At 34.6% G+C, this 24,022-nt stretch overlaps 1 protein-coding gene across 2 annotated transcripts in view; it reads left to right on the top strand.

The window, feature by feature from the left end:
• The window catches only part of Drip (aquaporin homolog protein drip), a 414,839-nt gene extending 399,404 nt beyond the window's left edge, over positions 1–15,435 (top strand). The window contains exons 6-7 of one of the 2 annotated variants that reach the window (XM_069839752.1): positions 3,600–3,694; positions 15,295–15,435. In XM_069839752.1, coding sequence (XP_069695853.1) covers positions 3,600–3,694; positions 15,295–15,298 — 99 coding nt within the window. In that variant the 3' untranslated portion in view covers positions 15,299–15,435. Of the gene's footprint in view, positions 1–3,599; positions 4,711–15,294 lie in introns of those variants that run through there. The other variant, XM_069839751.1, reaches the window with a different exon arrangement.
• The last annotated feature ends 8,587 nt before the right edge of the window (positions 15,436–24,022 follow it).

Raw genomic sequence — 24,022 nt, forward strand, 5'->3', positions numbered from 1 at the left:
ATGTCGCGTAGCTCTAAACAACGCGTCAGAGAACATGAGTTGTTTCATGAAAAATGATCGTCATTGCGAGATCTATCACATCTCAGAGTTTGTCACAGAGATTCTGACTCACTCTGTAGGCTATACATATATTACCACTTCTGATTACTTGTCAAATGCTTAGAAGTGAAAATAAATTATTTTTAAGAATACATTTATTCTTCTTTTTCTTCTTCTAAATTAGAGGTATACTACTACTCTACTGTAGCACTTAGGCACAAATGGTCAATTACTGTTCATCCCATAAACTGTAGGCTAAATAAACCCAGAAGATCGCAATGCGATACCAGCCTTGCGATGCTACTGGTTTAATTCCCTGAAATTCCTCGGGAGACAACATGGTTTCTCGAAATAACGGTGATTGATTTGGCCTAGACCTGGAGGATCCAGCAAAATGTGAGGACATGAATCAGTCTTCATCTTATATTCCCTACAAGTTTGGTCATAACTAAGGCCAAATATTTTGTAGTGCTTATTTAAATGGCAATGTTTGGTCAAAAGTCCAGTTAACTATCTCAAAATTCTCCTTCCCAAAGAAAGCCAGGTGTTGTGTAATTGAGTCAGGTTTTGGTTCTCTAATAAGGAGTTTGGCCTATCTCGTGGCTGGTGTAGATCTCCAGGCTCCCAGTAAACCCCTCATCAGATGTTTTAGAGCCTGTCTGATAATACACTTAATGATGCCAACACAGGGTTCCAGGCCATCGCATTGGATATAAGTTCCATACTTTGTCCGGTAGGTAGGCTTGTTCATCACTGTGTCCTGGGACCCACATTTCGACTTCAGTTCAAATGCATTTTAACAACCAATTTTAACTGCCTATGAAGTTTCTAATACTCCGATTACATTAAACAGTTATTCTTTCCTATACACGCTGTGCCATATTATTAAATATCGGTGCCTAAAGATTCTCTTTAACCTGACTCTGTACGCCATGCTTATTTCCCCTCATTTAAAATTCACCTCCAACTTTTCTTGGAAATTATTATTCTTTTTAAAATAAATGTAATTAGTTAATTACTAACGTTGTAAATTTCTTCATTTCTTTTATGGTCTAAAAAGTATATGCAACTAGTACCTCAAAAAACTTTGATCCCTGCAGATCTTAAATCTTGCTGAAATTTGTTTCAGTAGTGATTAAATTTCACCACCATGCAGCAAAGTAAAGATTGCTAAGCTGTTAGTCTTTAAGCTACATTTCAAGTCTTGTTATTTTTAAACATTATTAGATTCGAAAATTTAATTAAAAATTCCCACACTTTGTTGGTGTTTATTTAGATTCATTTTGCAATCTTTTCCACCTTCATATCATAATTGGTATCCTAGACAATTAAATTCATTTATCTATTTTAATATTATACATTGTTCCATTACTTAATTTCCTACAGGACGTTGTCATACCAAAATCATTAAAAAGAAAAAAACACGCTCCATGTAAATCATCATCATCAGCAGCATAATTACCACATCGTTAGCATAAAATAGTGTTTATAATTTGATTATGCTTTATTATAATTATTTTACTATAACTACATTTTATTCTACTAAGAATATGTTATTTTCTTTATCTATTGATAGTCTGCCCCTCTGTCTGGTTGTCTGTCTACCTACCTACCTACCTACATGTTTGTCTGTCTATTTCTCTATGTCAAACCACGTACCCATCCACCCCTCCGTCCGTTGTCTGTTTACCTACCTTCCTGCCCGCCTGCCTATCCATCCATCCATCCATCCATTCATCCATCTATCTTCCTATCCTCCTGTTCGTTTATCTATCCATCCACTCATCCACCCACCCATTCATCCACTCCCAACCATTCATCCATCCGTCCATCTGTCTACTTACCTACCTACCTATCCGCCTGTCTGATTATCCATCCGTGTGCCCATCTAGTCTACCAACCAACAAACCAAGCAATCAATCTACCTACATACCTAATACTATTTTATTTTACTTATTTATGTTTATTATTGTTATCTTTTTATTTTCTATATTTCTCTTATATTAATATTGTATTATATAATTTCTGTAACTGTAATTTTAATTCTGTTTCCTATTTTATTTTATTTTATATTATCTTATAGGCCTATTAATATTATATCTGAACTGCGACCGAACACGAGCGCTGCTCATTCGGTCTCAAATTTTGTTAATACTACTGTATCTCATATTTTATATTGTTTGTATTACTTTATTTCTATTTCTCTTGTTCGTTTGTTTGTTTGTTTGTAATTATATTCTTTATTCTGTATATTTAAATTTAAATAAATAAATAAATAAATAAATAAATAAATAAATAAATAAATAAATAAATAAATAAATAAATAAATAAATAAATAATACCTATCTATCTACTTGTTTACCTGCCTGCATCTTGCCTGCCTATCCGTCTATCTGTCTGTCTGTCTGTCTGCTTCTATCTATCTATCTATCTATCTATCTATCTATCTATCTATCTATCTATCTATCTATCTATCTATCTATCTATCTATCTATCTATCTATCTATCTATCTATCTATCTATCTATCTATCTATCTATCTATCTATCTATCTATCTATCTATCTATCTATCTATCTATCTATCTATCTATCTATCTATCTATCTATCTATCTATCTATCTATCTATCTATCTATCTATCTATCTATCTATCTATCTATCTATCTATCTATCTATCTATCTATCTATCTATCTATCTATCTATCTATCTATCTATCTATCTATCTATCTATCTATCTATCTATCTATCTATCTATCTATCTATCTATCTATCTATCTATCTACCTATCTATCTACCTACCTATCTATCTACCTATCTATCTATCTATCTATCTATCTATCTATCTATCTATCTATCTATCTATCTATCTATCTATCTATCTATCTATCTATCTATCTATCTATCTATCTATCTATCTATCTATCTATCTATCTATCTATCTATCTATCTATCTATCTATCTATCTATCTATCTATCTATCTATCTATCTATCTATCTATCTATCTATCTATCTATCTTCTATCTGTCTGTCTGTCTGTCTGTCTGTCTGTCTGTCTGTCTGTCTGTCTGTCTGTCTGTCTGTCTGCCTGCCTGCCTGCCTGCCTGCCTGCCTGCCTGCCTGCCTGCCTGCCTGCCTGCCTGCCTGCCTGCCTGCCTGCCTGCCTGCCTGCCTGCCTGCCTATCTATCTATCTATCTATCTATCTATCTATCTATCTATCTATCTATCTATCTATCTATCTATCTATCTATCTATCTATCTATCTATCTATCTATCTATCTATCTATCTATCTATCTATCTATCTATCTATCTATCTATCTATCTATCTATCCTATCTGTCTGTCTGTCTGTCTGTCCGTCCGTCCGTCGGTCTGTCTGTCTGTCTGTCTGTCTGTCCGTCCGTCCGTCCGTCTGTCTGTCTGTCTGTCTGTCCGTCTGTCTGTCTACCTGCCTATCTACCTGTCAACCTACCTGCTTACCCACCTATCTATTGTGTATCTGTCTTATCTATCTCTCTATCTGAAGATATCTATTAACTATGATGTTCTTGGTGCCCACAGGTATACTGGGCTGGGCCGATCTTAGGTGGCGTGGTGGCTGGTGTCGTATACAGGTTCCTCTTCCAGGCTAGGAAAGGAGAGGATGAGACAAGCTCGTACGATTTTTGATCTATTCTACTCAACACACTTTCTTAAGTGATATGATATAAATACTTTTGTATTATAGAATACCGGAGAGAGGCTCCTTTATAGACTAACAACTCCGAACGCCACAGTCAACACAGGTTCTCCTTGTACTTGTCTGAGAATTCTGCATGCTCGTTTGTATATGTAACATCGAACATCGTCCTATCAATTCAAGTAATGATATTTTATCTTGCAACATGTAAGAAGGAAAATAATTATTTAATGACTTGTTCAACTACAGAAACATTAGAAAAAGTATTATTCATATATGACACGATAGATATGACAAGACACGACACGTGATGATATGACACGACACGTGATGATATGATATGATATGATATGATATGATATGATATGATATGATATGATATGACATGATATGATATATGATATATCATATATGGCGAAAGGAAAGAAATGCGAATGGTAGGTAAAATAAATAGAAGTATTCGGGATTATCTTCTTTAATTCAGCACATAACAGTAGTTTAACTCCATTATCATAATTTTCACAACGTAACAAAATAAATTATTCTGTAAAATTCAAGTCTAAAATATTTAAATATTTAAGAGCATTGGAGAGGTTTATAAAGCTAGACTTTGTAAGAAATGAAATGAAAACATAAAGCAAAAATATCGTGAAAACGAATTGTGTAGTCGATATGTTATCGTGTTTGCCACTGGTTTGTGACGTGGCAAGAAACGTTCAGTTTTAAGACAGATGAAAGCCCTCAGTATGGATTCCTTCAGAAGAAAGTAATCTAGGAGCAGCGAGACCAAAGAATTCTGTCCCTGATTAAAAAAGGCCTAGGCAGATTTTGCTATCGTTTCTGACTCATGTCGATATGCTACACCTTAAAAAGTGTAACAGGAAGCGAAGTGCTGTAGCACGCATTTCGAAGTTTGTTCAGAGAAGTAAGAATGTGCGGAGTGTATTTAAATAAGTACGATCATAACAGAGGTTTCGGTAGAAGTTTCAGCGGTAATGATAAAAATAAACGACACACAATCTGATTACTGGTACACTAAGCACTTCAGCACTTGCAACTTAACTTGTCTGGAAGTTAAGTTTAATTACACTTTTTTCGAGATTATGTTGCGATTTATTTCTATAAAAATAAACTTTGCACCTACAGTTCAAGTAAATTGTTTCGTTTTCACTTTATCAACGCTTTACTCTCTACCACTAAATTTTTTTCTTCATGAAAATACTTTGTTCCTCGGCTCAGGAACTCATAATTCTTCTTTATGATCTTATCACTGAGCATAATGGATTTCACCTCACTGAAGATAATCGATTTCACCTTTGAAATGTTCTCACTTCGGAATTTTAATTCTTCACGATGTAAGGTTAACATAAACCAGAGGGGCCATGTACAATATTTTGGACACGTTCAGAACTAGCCACATGAGATAATATAATTTATAAGATTTCTCACACAATTACAATTACGTCGTAAAAAACAAATATATACAGTACAAAAATTACAAACGCCTTAATTTTACTACAAGATATAAATTTTAACGAATTGAAAAAAGAACGTACAGGGATCAAAATGAAGATGGAATTGCACAGTATTCTAATATATAAAGTGATGATGATGTTATGGTGATAATTATGATTATGGTAATGATAATCTTTATTATTATTGATAACGATGACGATTATTATAATGAAGGTGTTCATGAATGGCATTATCCTTTATAACTTCGTGACCTTCTTGTACATTTCTTCCCAGTGTAGAGTTTTGTAATTTAAACAAATTCAGTGAAAATTTAACGTTGTTATACTTGATTATTCAGCTGAAAAACAACAAAAACAAAAACATTTGTTAAGTACATATAGCAATGGGTAGAAATTCGAAACCCTTGTACAGTGCAGTCTAGAATATGGCTTTATTTCCGCAACAGACTTTCCCCTAGTATTTCTCAAAAGTTAAGCGAGAAGTGACTCATGTCTAAGAGCAATGTCTTAAAACTCTCCTACAAGACAAGGGATATTCTGTGATGTGGCAAGAAATACTCAAGGAGTTGTATAATTAAGTCTGATTATAAAGATATGTCATTTTTATGACTACTATGTAAGAAGTGTTTTATGAATCTCAGTTTTCATTTTAAATAAGTATCACCATTAAGCAGCATATTTTATATAGACTACAGTACTATGTCAACTACACTGGAGTATTACACGTATTTAAAGTTATATATAACAACGAATAAATAATGAACTACAGAAAATTTGGATGTGATGTGTTTTCCTTACATTTTGGTGTTTGTTTGGGGGCTGAGAACATGGTTCAACCTGGTGTGTGATACTTCAAATACCAATATTTCGTTGTAGAATCCGAATGACCTTCGGAATTGCTATATCACGTAAGGGTTTTAGATACTTCAGATTTTATATGGATTTTTAAATAGTTTTACGTTATTTGTAGATATTGTAATTTTTTCAGAGATATTGTATAATAAATAAGGGTTATGATGGTTAAGTTCTTTATTTGGATGTAGTATACGGTGGAAGAAGGTAGGCTATATTTATTGAGCTACAAATCAGGAAATTGTTGTTGAAAAATCCTGCCTTTAATTCAAAGCTCACAAATCTTGTCCTCTTTCAAAACCATTGTTTACGGATTTCTGGATAAATATTTCCATAGTGATTGCTTTGCTAGATAACTACAAGAACTCAAAATTTACATTTACGCTCACATCTTGATTTTTTCCCAGAAAACTGAAGTGCTTGTAGTGACGAACAGGGAGAATGTTTTCACTAGTACACCCTAATATGGAGAATCGTTACCAAGGTTACTGGAACCGCTCAATCAAGAGTGATTACTGTTGGTTTCTTTTTAGAGAGGTAGATGAGATACCGTACAGACCCATAAACAAAATTTTGGTCACCTGAATTTTCCAAGTTCCAGTTATAACATACTGTACAAAAGGAAAGCGTCGTCATCCTATTTTTCCGAAAGAAATTGATTTTAAACATTGTAAATATTAACATCTGGGATTACTGTGAATTATTTTAGTGATTTTGTTGGTTTATAAGAATTTTTATGTTATATTTTTATGTTATGTTTTAGTGTGTTCTGAGTGTTATGTGAAGTTTGTATTTAAAATGAGTCTTGTCTGGCAATATAGCATTACGTCTTTGTGTTAGTGCTATGTATCTAGGAAATGTGACGTGATAAAAGTAAGCTGATTTTTCCACTGAATTCAGCACCCCAAAAGGAGGTGCACACCAGATACACACCAGATACACGAAAAAAGCTTCTATTTGTTGAATAGAGTAATTTCTTGCCATTTGGCCATAATATAGTTTGTCTTTGAATGATTACGTGTTCAGATTAATTTCTTGCTTCATCTGGCACAGAAAACCATTAATACAAGCACTTCAGATCTGGACACACAGGCTGATTTTCGAAGTAAAATATACTGGGTTAATAAATTATTATATTCACATTATTTTACACTTTTCTGCGTTTATTTAAATTTGTAAAGTGTCTTCTTTGTACTGCAGAATATAATTATTATTTGGACTACATTAATTTACCAGTTTCGAGTTTCTATTAAAGAAATAACTAAATTGATAGTAAAATAAATACTAAACAAATGGACGTAATTTGATTTCATTATTGTAAATAGAACATCTAATATTAATAAACATTTAATTAAGTTTGAAAAATATTAGTTTACACAAGCATAACCTCAATAGGCATAATCTATACCTACAGTATTAGTATGTTTACTAGTGCTCAGATGATTTTATGCACATAGCTGCTTTTCATGTAACTTATATTTGTAGGCCTATGTTTATGTTGTTTCTTTCTTGTGAATGATATCGATATAACATTTCTAAAAATTCCGATTAGTGTCGTATTTCCTTTTACCGTTATAAAGATACGGTTGTCAACATATAATGCTTGCCACTGTATGTATGATTCTCGGGTTCAAACGAAATCGATGGCTGTGGATTTTTAAGGACGATACAATTCCTTGTTATGGCTTTATTCGGAAGGAAAACAAAGTTTAGAGTTCCCATGTCTTATTTTTATGGTACATGAAAGAATCCGTTCCCTGACAGAGGGCTCCAGGCAAAATTTTTTGGCCACTTCTTGCTCACATAAAATCTGGGGATAGGATACTAAATATAGGTCCATTGTGCTAAGCGTTCGCGGGTTTGTTCCACCTCCATGCCTAATTCATGCCATATCGGTACCTAAGATACGGTTTTCGGTCGATATGAAAATATCTTCTTAGTTCAGTTTTTGTACTCAAATAATTACACTTATTACAAGAGTGCTGTATATTTACGTCTCTCAGAAATTTAGACCTTAATGAAAGAAGTAAGAAGAATTGAAGTACAGTAGTAAGAGTAGGTAGCCTACCTTAGAAAAGTTTTAGAATACACACGTCTATATATATGAAGACATCGGGAAAGAACCTGTTTTGATCTGTTATACCGGACCAATAATTTGGCGGACAACGAATTCAAAGCATGATCAAACATATTTTTTTTTTCGAAATTATTATTCAGATACATACCTACAAGGAAGGAGGAAATATAATTTATTGGATGGAGAAGAAAATGCATTCAACAATTCTAATTATGGGAACTCATGAGACCAAAAGGAAAGAAGACCTAGTCATATGGACGGTGACGTTTCCGGTCACTTTCCTCAATTCGTTTTTCCCAAAACAACAGTTCCAAATTCCTTTAATTCCAGTGTAAATTTCGTCTAAAACGTTTTTTTTCGCAGCCATAATTCCCAATGAAATGTTTACCCAATTCATCTACCCAAAAATCTAATTTTATTTTTTGACATGAAATTTAACAACCGTGCAATCAAACTCTAATTTCATTTTTGCAACAACAGTGTAATCAGTTAATGTGCAACATGTAGGAATTTTTCACTTAAATTTATAATGATCACAAAAAAAATTGTTGTGAAATATCTACTGAAGCAGGGGAGGTAAAAAGCTTGCATTAAACGGACAGTTGTACATAGGGATAATCAACGCTGCACTAAGAACATTTCCTTGAAACAAATGTGTCCTGCTGTTTCTTTTCACCTGTACCAATCATAGTATCATAAGATCCAAAATTTTGGTTACAAGCTCGTACAATAATCAAAATGATTGATCGATTAGCCAAGGAGTACATATGCTTCTTGGTCTCGCTTTCGTAGTCATTGCAGACGTACGAGAATGTTTTATCACTTTACAGACTTACCTGCTAGCGGATCTTCGTGAAATTGCGAATTACTTCCGTGTAACTTATATTGCAGGAGAAGTAGAAGACGAAGGAGGCTTTCAGTGCGGCCACGGTATCCACCAGAGAGATGGAACACTTATGAACCAACCTTAACAGGACATCACCGTACCAACATCTTAAGTGATGGGTGGCACAACCGATATCAGACTCTTTTAGGAAAACACTACCCCTCACTTTATTCAACCAGCCAAGAATTTCAAAAAGACCAAATTGATACGGAAACGGCCATTATACAGCTCTCATTCGGCCAGGCTATAAAGGCGAAGCTAAAAAGAAAATGGTTGAGAATGCAAGAAAGAATTGGACCAATAATTACTATGAACTACAATATGTACAAAGAAGATAACAGAATTCACGATTATGTACGAACATTGGGTCATATTTTTACCCTGTAATTATGTACATTAAAATAAGCAGAGATTATAATTTCTTAAGGTTTCTGTTATTTATTGTTTGTGAGAAAGGGAAAATTTGTCATTGGAAGATGTGGATTGGTAAATTACAATTGGAAACAAATCCATTGGGCGCAATGCCATTGGGAAAATGTGTTTTGGAAAAAAATTCTTTGAGAAGTATTTCTTTAGTCAAAACGAATTGGGAAATGCATCCGGAATTCGGACGGTGATAATGACGATAATGACGTTAAGATGATAGTAATTACTTTCTAGATAGAAGTATCGTATTCTTTTGTTACATGTGTACCAAAACATGTCAAATGCTATACAAGTTTTTACGGGAGACTCACAGACAAGCATAAAGGTATGCCTAAATGCGCTAATAAACATCATATTCATTTTTTTTTTTCGGAAATCAGCCTACAATGTGGAAAGAGTGAAACTATTGTTTATCAGAATCAAACAATCTACTAAAAATCACCGGCTCTATAAAACGTTATCTGTTACAAAATTATATTGCTGCAGCACAATCAAAATTATAACTTGATATCATTTAAGCGAACATTTTCAGTAGCTTACATCACTAGGGTTAGAGATATGGTCAAAGAAGCCTACAAAACAAATTAATGTTCCATTATCAATTACGCAGTTAAATAAAAATGTGAGAGGAGCAGATGCGTCAAATTCTTATGATTCGTGTGTAAATAATTTGGTGAAATTCATATCAGTTTCAAAGAGTTTTATATTACTGTCAAACGTCTACATAAAATTCCAAAAGAAAACTGTATGACGCTGTTTGTTATGAATTCAAGCAATACCTACAATAGCTTAGATATGTGATAAATACAAATAGTTACTGAAGAACATTAGTAATCCTTCATGTCATTATATTGAGCTAAGTGTTACTTGTACACCTACTAAATAAATGAAAACATAATGATGTTAGTAATCACTGGAGTTCGAATTCATGATGATGTAGAACATTTGTTTCGCGTAATATTCTACATTTTCAAAAGTAATATTATTTTATATGGATACATTTACATTATTTGACTGTACCTACATATAAATCCTTGTCTGTTTGCTAAATATTTCGCACTTATATATTATTACAAATACATGGACATTTCCAATTAATTTTATCCTTCTTATAGTTTATATTTATTGAGAAATTTTCACTTTATTTTTCTGGAATTGTTACTGGAGAAAAATCATTATCATTTAGCACACGAAATTTATTTAAATTTGGCAAATCGGAACCGAGGTTAATGTCTGCGGCAGCAAAAATACGAGTAACTAGAGTTTCGACGTGTATTTCCTAGATGGATACGCTTGGATGAAAGATGCTAAATGAATTACCTTTCCATTTGAGGAAATATAATTACGATAATCACAAAAATAAAAATTCTTCCGAATTACCGTACTTCAAAATTTACTTCAGCAATGTGATATTTAAACGATTATATTTATAAGATAAAATGGATAAGCTGTTTCAAAACAACATTTAAAAGTGATAAGTATTAAATTTCTTACATTAGTACCTTGCTTTTAGGTAGCTACAAAAATAACAAGCAATAGTACTATCCACACATTACTAAAATAGAAAATGGCAGATTTTCCAAATTTAAATAAATTTCGTGGCAGCAACGTGAGCATCCCTAAAAAGCCTACCGCAAAGCACCGTCATTTTCCATCACAAATTCTACTTGGACACTTCGAATCCGTATTACCAACATGCATATCCGACTCTCTAGCCCCAGTTTGTCGGCTACGTAGTCATAATTATTAATTTTAAAGTTCTGTGCAAAAAATATTCCCAGAGTTAGTAGAGGCAAGGTACATTTCAGCAGGGAAGTTGATGACTACGTTCTGCCCATAGGGACCGTGTGTCTATTCTTTGTTTTGTGTTTTCCTTGCATTTCTTAAAACTATGGCTTTTCTCCATGCCGACTATATGACTAAGACGTGCCGCTAATTGCGAATGTCTAGTGACGATGCAAATCCTCACAGGCGTGTAAAGGAAACAAACTAAACGGTTTAATTCTTGAAGGTTGAGAATGGTGGTCTTCAACAATAATTGAAGCGTTCTCTGGAACAAGAATTTAACCACAGTCTATTATATACAGTCGCGAAGCTCAATATGTAGTAAAAATGCAAACATGGGTAGTTGCCCACCACTTGGATCGCTACTATCGCCTCATCATCGCAGATCTCTCTCCTAGCAGCCGACAAAATATGTTAACACTTTCGTTGTGTTCTTTTGGAAAAATTAACACCTTCCTTCCATTATTGAAATATTAAATGCATAAAGTTAATTTCTTATTTTATTAATTATATTACATTCCACCATAAACTCGAACATACCTGCAAGAAATAAGTTAATATAATTTTTGTTTGTGCAAAACGAACTGAAATTTACTATAATAGCTTCACTCATTCAAGATTATAGCGATAATTAACTATGAAACCAATAAATATTAATTTGCATTTCCCTTTGCAACAATAATAATGGAAATATGAATTAAGGCAGTAACTTACGTGTACCGGTACTTGTAGTGTAGGCTTACGTAGTTAACAAAGTGGGATGAGGTTAAGCAATAATAATCACACCAGAATTGGAAATAAAACGTGATCAATAAATTTTATTGTAACAGACTTTTTCTATGTCTCTAGTAAAGTAACAAATAAAAATAACAACAAAATTAACAGCTATAATTAAAAACATATCCTTTGAAAAAAAAAGTAGGCCTAAGCAATAATAATCCCACCAGAATTGAAAATAAAACGTGATCAATAAATTTCATTAAAACAAACTTAATTTTTCTACGTCTTTAGTAAAATAACACATAAAAATAACAACAAAATTAATAGCTAAAATTAAAAATATATCCTCTGAAAAAAAAAAGTAGACCTAACCTTTATTTCTCTGTAAATTTAGCAGCCTAAGTGACAGAACTTTAACAGGTATCTAATGTCCTTTCGGTTAGACTGAAACATTTCATTGTGAAATTTAAGGATATAATGTATTCTAACAGTCACAAAGAACTTCAAATTAACAGTTTTGTTTCTGCACAGCATTCTTGTGGAAACCCAGGAACCTTTCTGAATCTTTCGGAAATCGGAAAAAGGATAACTCTGGCCTCTTTCTGTTACTGTTGCTATAATTTATAGCACTACAAACGTCTCCTCCTTGTCCCATATTTATTCCAATTATTATATTTTAGCCATTAACATTTTAATTATAACCAATAACGAACATTTCACAAGCATCAATGTGAAATATGCAACGAGCTAGCACTCGATAGAAATGCGACACAGTCCAAAGTCGACCATGGACAGTCTATTGTTTCTAGTTGCTAACCGCTTGGAGCGCTTTATCACGAGATTTGCAAAAAAACACCTCAAGCTTCTCGACTGTATATAGTAGACTGTGATTTAACTGCAAAATTTTGAATTTTAGCTACAGAGCATCAGACGTATCTGATCTCGTATAATATTCCTGCGCAGAATGACCTAGAGGAAGTTGTATCTGTTGGAGGGATGTAATACTGGGTGAACGCAAAGTGTTTCCCTGATTATAAACAATTGTAACTTGTAAACTATCTTAGATAAATGAATGTTTCGCTATTATATTGTCCGATTCATAGAGTTTTCTTTCCTTACACGTAGTAATGCAATATAGTAGCCTACAGTTCAATATCAAAATGATATCTATGGAGAAAAAAGCGCAGTGCGTTTTGTGATATCACGGAACGAGGTAGATTATTACAGTTCAGCAACACTTCCGGGGGGGAGGGGTGGAAATATGAGCGAAATCCACCAGATGTGAAGATCATTAAAGAGTGATATGTAAAGTCTGTCTGTGCGCACAGATTCTGAACACTGTCCAAAAAAATCGACTTGTCGTGCCTCAAATGAACTTGACGTACCTCAGAGCAGAGACCTGCACAATGACCCAGTCCATGGGCTGCTTCCGCACTGCACCGCACTGGGCTTCACAATCTTGCACGGAACAAGCCCGTGACGTCACCGCACTCGACGAGTCGGGCTGCTTGCGTAGCGGCTTTGTGCGGTGGACTGGGATCAAGGCATCATTCCAAGTCTCCTCTTTTATCAGTTATTTATTAATTGATTTTGCGCGGGCATGTGCTTACGTGTGCGATTCGATTAACGATCAGCTACTGTTTCAAACGTTTTTGTTTTAGTTTTTGCTTTCTGTTTTTCAAGATTAGTCCAAATAATGGTGCATCGCAAAGAAAATACAGTCTCTATGATGAACGTTTTCCGGAGTGAGATGCCGTGGTCTACTGATAGAATGGTAGGCCATGGCATCTCAGTCCGGAAAACCTTCATCACAGACACCGCCCATGGCAGTACACATTTTAAAATACAGTCTCTCTAGAGAAAAAATAGTGAAGGATAAAATCGCTGCTAGAGAGTTTAAAACAACAGAGTCGGATAACATTTAAAAAGTATCATTGGACAGTTTTTAAATCTGTGTTGGACAGCAGTAGAAAATTATTTAATTTTGTATGTTGTCCGGTATGCGGGAAACTGCTTATGCCACACGCGAAGCGAAAGTACAATCAATGCGCGCAAGCGGAAAAGCAGTAGAATGCAACCAACTGGTGGGTTGATGTCAGTGCAGTACTGAACAGTGCGGTGGGCTACGGTGGCTTCGGAGCCCAGTGCCACGGACTAGAATGCGGCCGCGTAAGGCAGTGTTGGTCTTGGGTGGGATGGGCTGCTGACGCGTGCGGACTGACAGTGCTGAGCTGTGGACTACTGTGCATTATTCTGGTCTCAGAGTACTGTGGTTGAAATTTTATGTATACTGCTGCAGTTCCACTCGTACAAAGTGCAAACCACGCAAACTTTGTTACTAAATAACTGTCTCCGAAGTGCTTCATTTGCTGTGGATATTCTGGAACGAATTAAACAATACAATGATATGTTAAGCAAGTTTGTTTTTCTGACGAGGAAATATTTGACACCTCCGGAAAAACAAAATGTTTGGATTTAGAGGTGGGAAAAACGAGATGTTGACGAAAATATGGCATGAACTCGGGTATCAATTAAACGTTCTCCGAGCAAGAAACGGAGCACATGTTGAAGTGTATGCATGATATCTTTGTAAGTTGAGGTATCATTTGTTGAAACTGCATCCCTGTGTCTAGCGTACAGTAGTTTTTCAGTAATAAATGTTCATAATCAGGGAAAGGCTTTGTAATCACCCTGTATTTTGTCAGGAGGAGAACAGGAGATGTGTTATTAAGGCTTCAGTGTGTGCTGGAAACGAAAAAATGACGTGACGTGCGTTAAGTTGTTATTCCAGGGAACGTTTCAATTTGAAAAAGAAACACTCATTTTAAAAATTGTTTCAACTACATATCTTCAATATATTAATTAAATATAATCTTACGTTTTCTGAATTTAATATTAAATACCAATACATAATCTCTACAGCTTAAAAACACGAGACAAATTTAGGACAAAGGACACACAATCAATCTCGACGGGAAGGAGATATATTTGTACGTCCCTGAGGGGAATGTAATCCGGATCGGCTAGACTTGTAGCCAGAAAAGCTATCTCTTGAACCATATATAAGGACAACTCAAGGAAATAAGATTATAAATTAATCTTTTTCGTATACTAAACAACGCAAGCAATGTCTAACGCAGAAGAGTGACACCCAGGGAGTGCAGTGAATGATGATGTTCATATAAGTTTATTTTTGCACCTGTCAGAAAAATCATCAAAACAATTATTATTTATAATCTCTATTAGGAATAGTCTCTTCTATTTAGAGATGCATGTAACTAATTTATTTTAGAATGTACCGCTCCTGGCCAAATGCTAAATCATGATAACCTGATGATATTTAATATCTGTTGCAGATGATTGTCGGTGGAAGCTGGGTTTAGAACAGAGCCCTCAAATAACCCGGGTGAATCTGATAGGATGCATGCGGACTTATGTACGGTCGCTGTTTTAACACAGCTTCAACAACGAAATTCCAGGCTGCAGGAGAATTGGAGGGGCAATCTTTACCGGGTGGAGGACTCTGCATGAAATTGCATGCCATAGCCTTCTAGAGCTTATGCATGTTGTACAGACATAATACGCTAATGCATCCAAAGCATGATTCGTCTGCAATCAAAATTAGAATCAAGGCTTTTTTAACTATAGGAAGTCAGATAACACTAATATATGTCTGTTAATTTGTGTTAATTTGTATGCATGTAAATAATTCCAAATTATGTACCATATTTACTTTTTGTCCGTTATTGGACTTTGTCAAGCATTCACTTTATTTCTATTTAGTCAAAACCTGATCACGTAAGAAGAAATAAAATTGAGTTTATAATGTCAGGAGTAAGCTTGTTGTCACTTCATTCCCACTGCTATATTACCATGATTTCTAATATTTTTACATATTACACCACATTCATCATTAAGTTAAATCTCATCAGGAAAATCCATTCCAGAATTATTTCTGTTCAGAGCAAATCCATTTTGAAAACTGACATTTTAGCGCTGCTTTTCGAAGCCTAAGTCATACCTCTCGATGTTTTTTACATGTTGCAATTATACAGAACTTCTCTACACGTCTTTCGAAATTACTTATCACGCCAGAGTTAATAGGAAATCTGTAAACAAAAATATCAGTATTTTTGGCAATTACAGAGGGTCGTACTGAAAGTCATGAGCAAGATATTGCTATAATTTAAATTTCAACTACGTAACAGAATTGAATAATCTACAGACTTTACACTATGTATTAACATATTGTGACGTCATTAACTTCTATCATGTGATCAGCGAATAGGAATTACAAAGAATAGACACTGAGCGAATTTTCCTGTGTTTTGTTTCTCTGTGCGCCGGCGTTTAGTTCCACATTCAAGCGCTAGAGGTTAGTGTAATCGAGCTCTGTCACACGCTAAGATAATAAATAAGAATAGAGTTGAGACACAGGATCCAAACATCGCCTACCTTATTGCATAATCCAGTAACATTTTGGTTCAAATAAATTCAAGTTAACAGCTTTTCCTTATTTCTCAGTGACAAACTAGTTGTAATAATAATTGTTTATATTTTATATATAATAAATTATATTATAATACATTATAAAATTATGTATCAAATTCGTTTAATATTTGTATACAATATAATAAGGTTTTACTTCTCATAAGAGTTTTTTTTCCATTTTTAGCGCTATCAAATCATTACATATTTTAAGTGTTGATGGGGGTCAACGTTTCAACTCTTATTGTAAAGGAATTCTAGAGTCTAGACATTACAGTTAATGACGGATTTATTATTTCATCGGTACAATTTAGTTTATTTGAGTACATAATGTACAGTTGTCAAAAAAAAAAAAAGTGGCCGCACTCGTGAAAGCGAATATTTTCAAAGTCCACTTCGGGTCGCGGCGATGTTACACGATGCATGTGCTTGTACAAGCAGTTCAGGAACTATGAAAATATTCCATATCTGCGCCTCGTAGACCAGCGGTAGAGTGCTTGTTTAATGATTCAAAGGTTGTGGGTTTGGGTCTTCTTCAAGTTTTAATTTTATTTTTTAATCGTTCTTTAGCGATGTAATTGATATTCAAATTATCATTTATATCCAGTTATCGTTCTTGATGGATATCACGTTATTTATATTTTGTTATCGTTCTTTAGAGATATGAATAAAATTCAAGTCATCATTTGTATTCTGTTATCGTTTTATAACGATATGAATAATAATTATTATTATTGTATCTCCAATGGGGGTTATCCCTATTTTACATATGCATGTTAGGGCTATAGTTTTATACACAAAAAAGATAAGCATAAAGAGAAATGGAAAAGAAAATTAAATTAGCTTACGCGATGTAAACAAAACATAAACAATCCGTAATTTAGACATTGCGATTGCAAAACAAATATCAGCTATCAATTTGAAACATACAAAAACATTAACAACACACATACGTAACACTTCTATAACACAAATATGCAGATTTCCGTACCATACATCATAAATTAATAAACAATAGTCACACAAACACAATAAAAACTATAATTACGACATTGCGACGACATCAAGCATCCCATAACTGACTGACATACATAACAAATCAAGCATCCGTTGCAACACATACACTTCAACATACTAACCACACTTTTAAAAGTTACAAATTTGGCTCCAAGAAGAATAAGTAGGACACTGTTACTAATTACTATTCTTCTACAATTTCTTAAATACATCTGTAATAAATCTGTGAAATTCCAATATGAATAATATTCACGTTTTTTATATTCTGTTATCGTTCTTTATCGATATAAATAATATTCAAGTTATCATTTATATTCTGTTTACCTTCATTAGCATTATAAAATAAAATTCAAGTTATTTATATTCTTATTGTTCTTTCGCAATATAAATAATCTGTATTTTATGTAAGTAATTATTATAACACAAATAACCATCTTTCTTTGTAAAATAGATTATTTTATTTAGATAATTAAATACGTATTATATAATATCTTATATTAATTAAACAAACCGATATTTATCATTTATATTGTGTTATCGTTCTTTAGTGATACTGTATAAATAATATTCAAGTTATTTATATTATATTATATTTAGCGATATAAATAACATAAATTTAATATTAGGTTTAGAAAAATCTAGTTGCATAATACTGCTATTAGTTTTTCTTTTTGTATTAATACATTATACTATCTTGAACCACAATAAAATGAAAAGGAGTAACGAGGAATTGAACCTGAGACATTGACATCTAAATTCCGACGTTCGTCCGCTGAGCTACGAGGGCAAAAGTGTGGAAACATTTTCGGAAAAATTGGCCCAATCACACTGTACGATTTTCTGATGATTCGTAGAAGCTAGTCCAGGATGCGGGGGGCAAAGGCTAATTGAGATTTCCCGGTCTCTGATCGGGTCAAACATCCTGATAGAATTAATATTTAACCCTTGCCGTGACTTTCGGTGAAGTCCGGAGGGCCCAATTATTCAAATCCACTCTCCTCATCTCCACGCTTGGGCCCCCTGGAATTTAATAAGATGGGAAAGAAATAGTGGTGTGCAGAAAGCAACGGGATGTTACCGCATTTAGGCCTATGCTTCCCAAGAAAAACTGCGAACATGAACAAAGGAAGCTTTTAATAGAAGAAGAAGGATCTTCTGCGGACCTCTGGAAAAAGAACTAAGGAAGAGACTAGTGAAGTGCTTTGTGTGGAGTGTGGCATTGTATGGGGAAGGAACATGGACATTACGACGAAATGAAGAGAAACGAATTGAAGCATTTGAAATGTGGATGTGGAGAAGAACGGTGCGTGATGAAGTGGACAGACAGAGTAAGAAATAAAATTGTGTTTGAAAAAGTGAGTGAAGAAAGAGTGATGCTGAAACTGATTAGAAAGAGAAAAAGGAATTAGTTGGGTCTCTGGTTGAAAAGAATAATAGACGACATTAGGATATGTGGATCATATGCGGGGACTAAGAGGAAGGCAGAAAATAGGAAAAATTGCAACGCCAGTAAATTTGTTTTGTTTATGCCATGAAAGATATTTTTATTGAGAATAAAATCTTTTTTCTTTCCATTTGCAGCCACAATATTATAATGATAAAGTCATGGCATAATATATTAATGAACCTGATGTTAATTACTAAAATAATCGTAAAAGAGAAAGGAGCCATTATGTATAGTTTGTCTGAAAAACAGAACAAAAAATAACATAAAAAGCACGAGGTTGTAGTCGAACGCAGGACCTCATGAATAAGAGGCCTGAACGCTACCATTACTCTATCAAATAACACACAGAATACTTCAGTTATAACTGTTGATATCAGGCAACGTGGTCCAACAACATGTAACATCGCCTGTCTCCGAATTGTAGCGAAGATACCCGAAGGGAGCGGCCACTTTTTCTTTTGACAGCTGTACCTACATGTATTAATTGTAGCCTATGTGTTACATTTCCGCTGTGTCGACTACTAGCTGGTGTGATGTCAGTGCCAACTCCTGGGAGAAAGCAGAATTTCACGCTCAAACTGGTTTGAAGGTCATTGAAATGAGTCCTGCTACATCAAAGGTACCGACGCGAAGTGGCCAACTGTATAATTATCTATACGCTGATGTGACCACAGGCAATGTTTACAAAATGGTCGACAACGATGGTTCTTTTCGATAGCGTGCTGTCATTAAATTCCTTGTTAAAGAAGAAAAATGTGCTGCTGAAATTCATCTCAGACTTCAGCGTGCATACGGAGATGTGTGCATGAGCGCCAACAGTGTTAGGAGATGGGTGAAACATTTCGAAGATGGGAAGTGATATATTGACCTACTATTTATATTTAAGAAACTGTCATGTTAAATAGTAGAGGATATTCCGTATTCGCTTTGGTTACAGACTTGAAACTGTAGAGGTCAGAATCACTACCCCTTCCTTGATATCTCAATCATAGGAATTGTTTTCACGTACATCAATACTACATTCTGCCGAATCCCTTCCCAAAGGTAAGCGATAATATCTCTTTTCAAATTTCATAACCTTCTTAGTTAGAAAACCTTCCTTCAATAATGCTTAGTCTATAGCTTCAAAGTCTACCGCTGTGGAGTAATGGTTAATATGCCTGACAGTAAAACGAGCGGGCCCGAGTTCAAATCCTGGTTGGGAGAAGTTACCTGGTTGAGGTTCCTTCCGGGGTTTTCCCTCAATCCATTAAGAGCAAATGCTGGGAAAATTTCGGCACTGGAGCCTGGACTCATTTCGCTGGCATTATCACCTTCATCTCACTTAGACGCTAGATAATCACAGTTCTTGATAAAACGTCGTAAAATAACCAATTCAAAAGAAAGTACAGCTTCAAAATTGTTCAAGCTGTGGTACAGTCCATGTTTGTTTTATTCTGTGTTGTGGGATCTATGCTTACCCAAAAAGAGCAAGAACTGCCACGCTTAATTGGTAGTATGTATTATGTGAAGCGATATCTGTATGTGTGTAAGTATGTCTGTAAGTGTATGTATGTGTGTATGTATATATGTGTATGTAACTATAGGCAACACGGTTTATCACTGAATTATGATTTTATTGCTAGTAACGTAATTCTGAAGTACCGGTAAATATTTCCTTTCAATCCTTATGCAGCACTTGTGAAGTCTGCAGTTTCCAGGACTCCCTTACATCAATTTGTCCTTTGCTTAATTTATTTTACTTTTGCGTTTTCTAGTTTTCTTGTTTATAATAAACGGTTGTTCTCGGTAGTCTAATAGTTACCATATTACCCATTGGACTCGAATAGAAACCCTGCAAAGGGCGATGGATTTTAAATACTTATCATAGGTTCCTCCGCAGTGAAGTGGGTAAATTCATGGCATGTAGGACACAGACACAGAACTCCAGACAGAATTCGTCGGCTATTTCCTGTCCACTTTGAATTTCGACGTTGAATAACCCTCACAATTACTACTGTAATATATATTGTTAAAAACATAGGTAGGAAGTTCGTATCAAAACTGTAGATTTCAGTTGAGTACAGCGAGGAGTAGTCTATAGATGTCACCCGGACCTCGCTCTGCTACCACTCGCTACAGACGATGTAGCCTACAGTATGTTCACATAAAAAACGCATAATGACATTCTGATGAGCTGTGTAGAGTCGTCAATAGTTTGAAGAATACTGTTAATTTTATTTATATTTTAGATTCTGAACAAAGAGAGCTATTCTGTTATTATTTTATTGTTTATGTAATGTTAATATTATTCATGATTCCAAAAATGTAAACTGATCTGTTATTAAATAATTATACACGCAGGAGTGTGTAACACGTTTATTTTTTACCGGATTATTCTTTGTTAAATGTTGACGTCTCGTGCCGTATGCATTCGGTTACGTTACAGTCCAAGATTAACATCGGAATTATGATACGAACTTCCTAGCTGTCATTACAATAGAAACGAAACATTTTCTTGAAAACATTTATGGGTTTAATATTATGTGTCACTTACGAGTTACAATTAGTTGTTCATCTGATAATAGTAAGATATACTATATCTATTTGAGATTTGCTCCAGTAATGTCTTAAGACGTAGAACGAATATTTTTTAGAGTACTGTTGATAAAGTGAAAAAGTTCTTTGTTATTTGTTATAATGAGGCTAGAATCATAATTGTATACTTTTTATGTTATTTTTTGTATCTATCGGTAAATTAATTATTTTAGTTTGGGAGTTGCCAAGTTTATAATTACAAATTATTGTTTTCTTTTATATTATCCGTTTATTATTTTCTTGTTCTAAGACTGTGGACGATTGAAGCACATGTTTGGTTACCACCCGGCTGTACATGTTTGTCGTTCTGGTTCACTGATATTGAGAGATGCATTATTACTTTTCATAGATATAGTTGAACCCCACACAACTTATCGGTTTTGGTACCAACTTCCTAGTTCTAGTTATAAACTACAGCCTCAATAGGCTTGATTCACCTGAGGTTCTTTTCCCTTTCCACTGCAATATGTTCCTCAACTACAAGTAATAACAGTATGCTCCATTTCATTGCATCATATACGCCAGTGGTGGGCAAAATGAACGCAACCCACAAGACAAGATTTAAATGGCAACTACATACTGTGGGAGGGGTTGCACTCTACCTTGCAGTGACGGATTTACAGACAGTTGCGCCACTACACTCCTACCTACCATATGTAATTAGAATAGTCGATTCACGTGACATTTAATTAACCATAATCTTTTCAAAGCAATTTCTTCGAAATTGGGATTTATATCTGTGCATGCTATTTTCAGTTGTGCAAGGAGATGAGCATCGCTTCAGCGGGATCTATGGTTGGACTTTATAAATTTTATTTTAGAAAACAGCTGTTCGCACTGGTAGGTTGATGAATACATACCGAAATTTCCCATAAGTATGGTCCTGGAACACAACTATGGTCCACGATACAACCATTCAAAGATCATTGTAGAAGTAACATAGACCGTTCGTAGACAGCTGCAGTGACTTGAATTCAAACTACAGTACAGCAAAAATATATATGCACGAGGTACTACGTTATGGATACAAAATTTGAATAGTTGTATCGTGGACAATAGTTATGTTCCAGGACCATAGTTATGGGAAATTACGGTACTCATTATTTTTTAAGCAAACTGTCTAAGCAGTGGTTATGTAGTACTAGATATATTTTTAAAAATTTAACCCCGTCAGTAGACCTTCACATTCTGCTTTCAAGAAGCCGTCATTCTGCAAATCCAGTACCTCTAACAGCAATTCTGGGATGACATTTTCAATTTAAACATGAAAAGGAGTGGCAAAAATATTGAAATCTTTCTCCATTCTTTGAAAATCACTGAATCTGTGTTCTTTGAACTCGTATAACAGGTGATCTATTTTAAGAATATACATATTTAAGTTCGCGTCCTGAATATTTGTAACTGATCCTAAACATGAGAAATGAAAGAACCACCTTTCTTGTAAATGTGATATCCCCTCGATTCATATGATTCTGCGAAAGACATTGTATCACTAATGAAGCTCCGAAGTACAGCAATCCAGTATAATCCACCACGTACACGCGCAGTATTTTCATGGAGTGGGGGAAGGGGAAAGTAGGGGATAAGTTTAATGCTTCGCTGAGGTCTGACATCACTGCGGCAATGCCGCAGGAATGCCCGCCATTGATATACGCAATCTTGAGTGTTCACGATACACTCTGATATAAAATTTCGTTAATTTTAAAGCTTCTTCAACGAATAGAATTACGAAACCAATATGTTAATGACTTTCACATCAAGTAGGAGGGTTTAAAGGACAGATCGAAACATATTTGGTTTAGCCTATATGCGTTAACTATGAGCCATTTTTCCAAAATAAAATAATTTTTAAATATTTACTGTCGTTGGCTGAACTCCAACTGACTTTTCAACAACAGTCTAACCGAGTGACTTAACGCCTCAAAGTAGTACATGAGGTACACGTCTCCTAGTGGACGACTTCCATAGGGGAGACCAGGGTCTTACATGGACTGTAGCACCGGGAGATTAATTGATTGATTGATTGATTGATTGATCGATTGATTTATTTCTTTATTGGTTAACTGATTCGTTGATTTATTTACTCATTCGTTCAATGGAGTGAGTGAGTGAGTGAGTGAGTGAGTGAGTGAATTTTTTCACAGAAACCCATGCACAAATTTCTAGGATGAAATCCCTCGTCTGTGTTTGAGTGAAATGGGTTTCTGATTGAGTTATATTATTTTATTGATCCTATTGATCTACATATGTTTACGCGACTATGACGAGTTTAGTTTGGTGTGATGAAAAGTGTTCAAACATGTATAAGTCAATAATGGATTTTAACTAATGTTTTAGTTGGGCAGTAGGTCACTGGAGCTGCGTTTAGTGAAATATTAGATTCGATTTTTTAACTTTATTTAATATTCTTAAAAACCAAATTTTTTGGTACCACAATAATACGAGGCACATGGGTGAGAGAATTGAGGGCCATTAACAAACGCAGGGAGGAAGATCTTGGAAGGTGGTTACAATACCAACAAATAGAGTACTGTTAAAATATTTTTTCCAACTAA

Source organism: Periplaneta americana, chromosome 11 (genome assembly GCF_040183065.1).
Source record: "Periplaneta americana isolate PAMFEO1 chromosome 11, P.americana_PAMFEO1_priV1, whole genome shotgun sequence".
In the NCBI taxonomy this organism is placed as follows: domain Eukaryota; kingdom Metazoa; phylum Arthropoda; class Insecta; order Blattodea; family Blattidae; genus Periplaneta; species Periplaneta americana.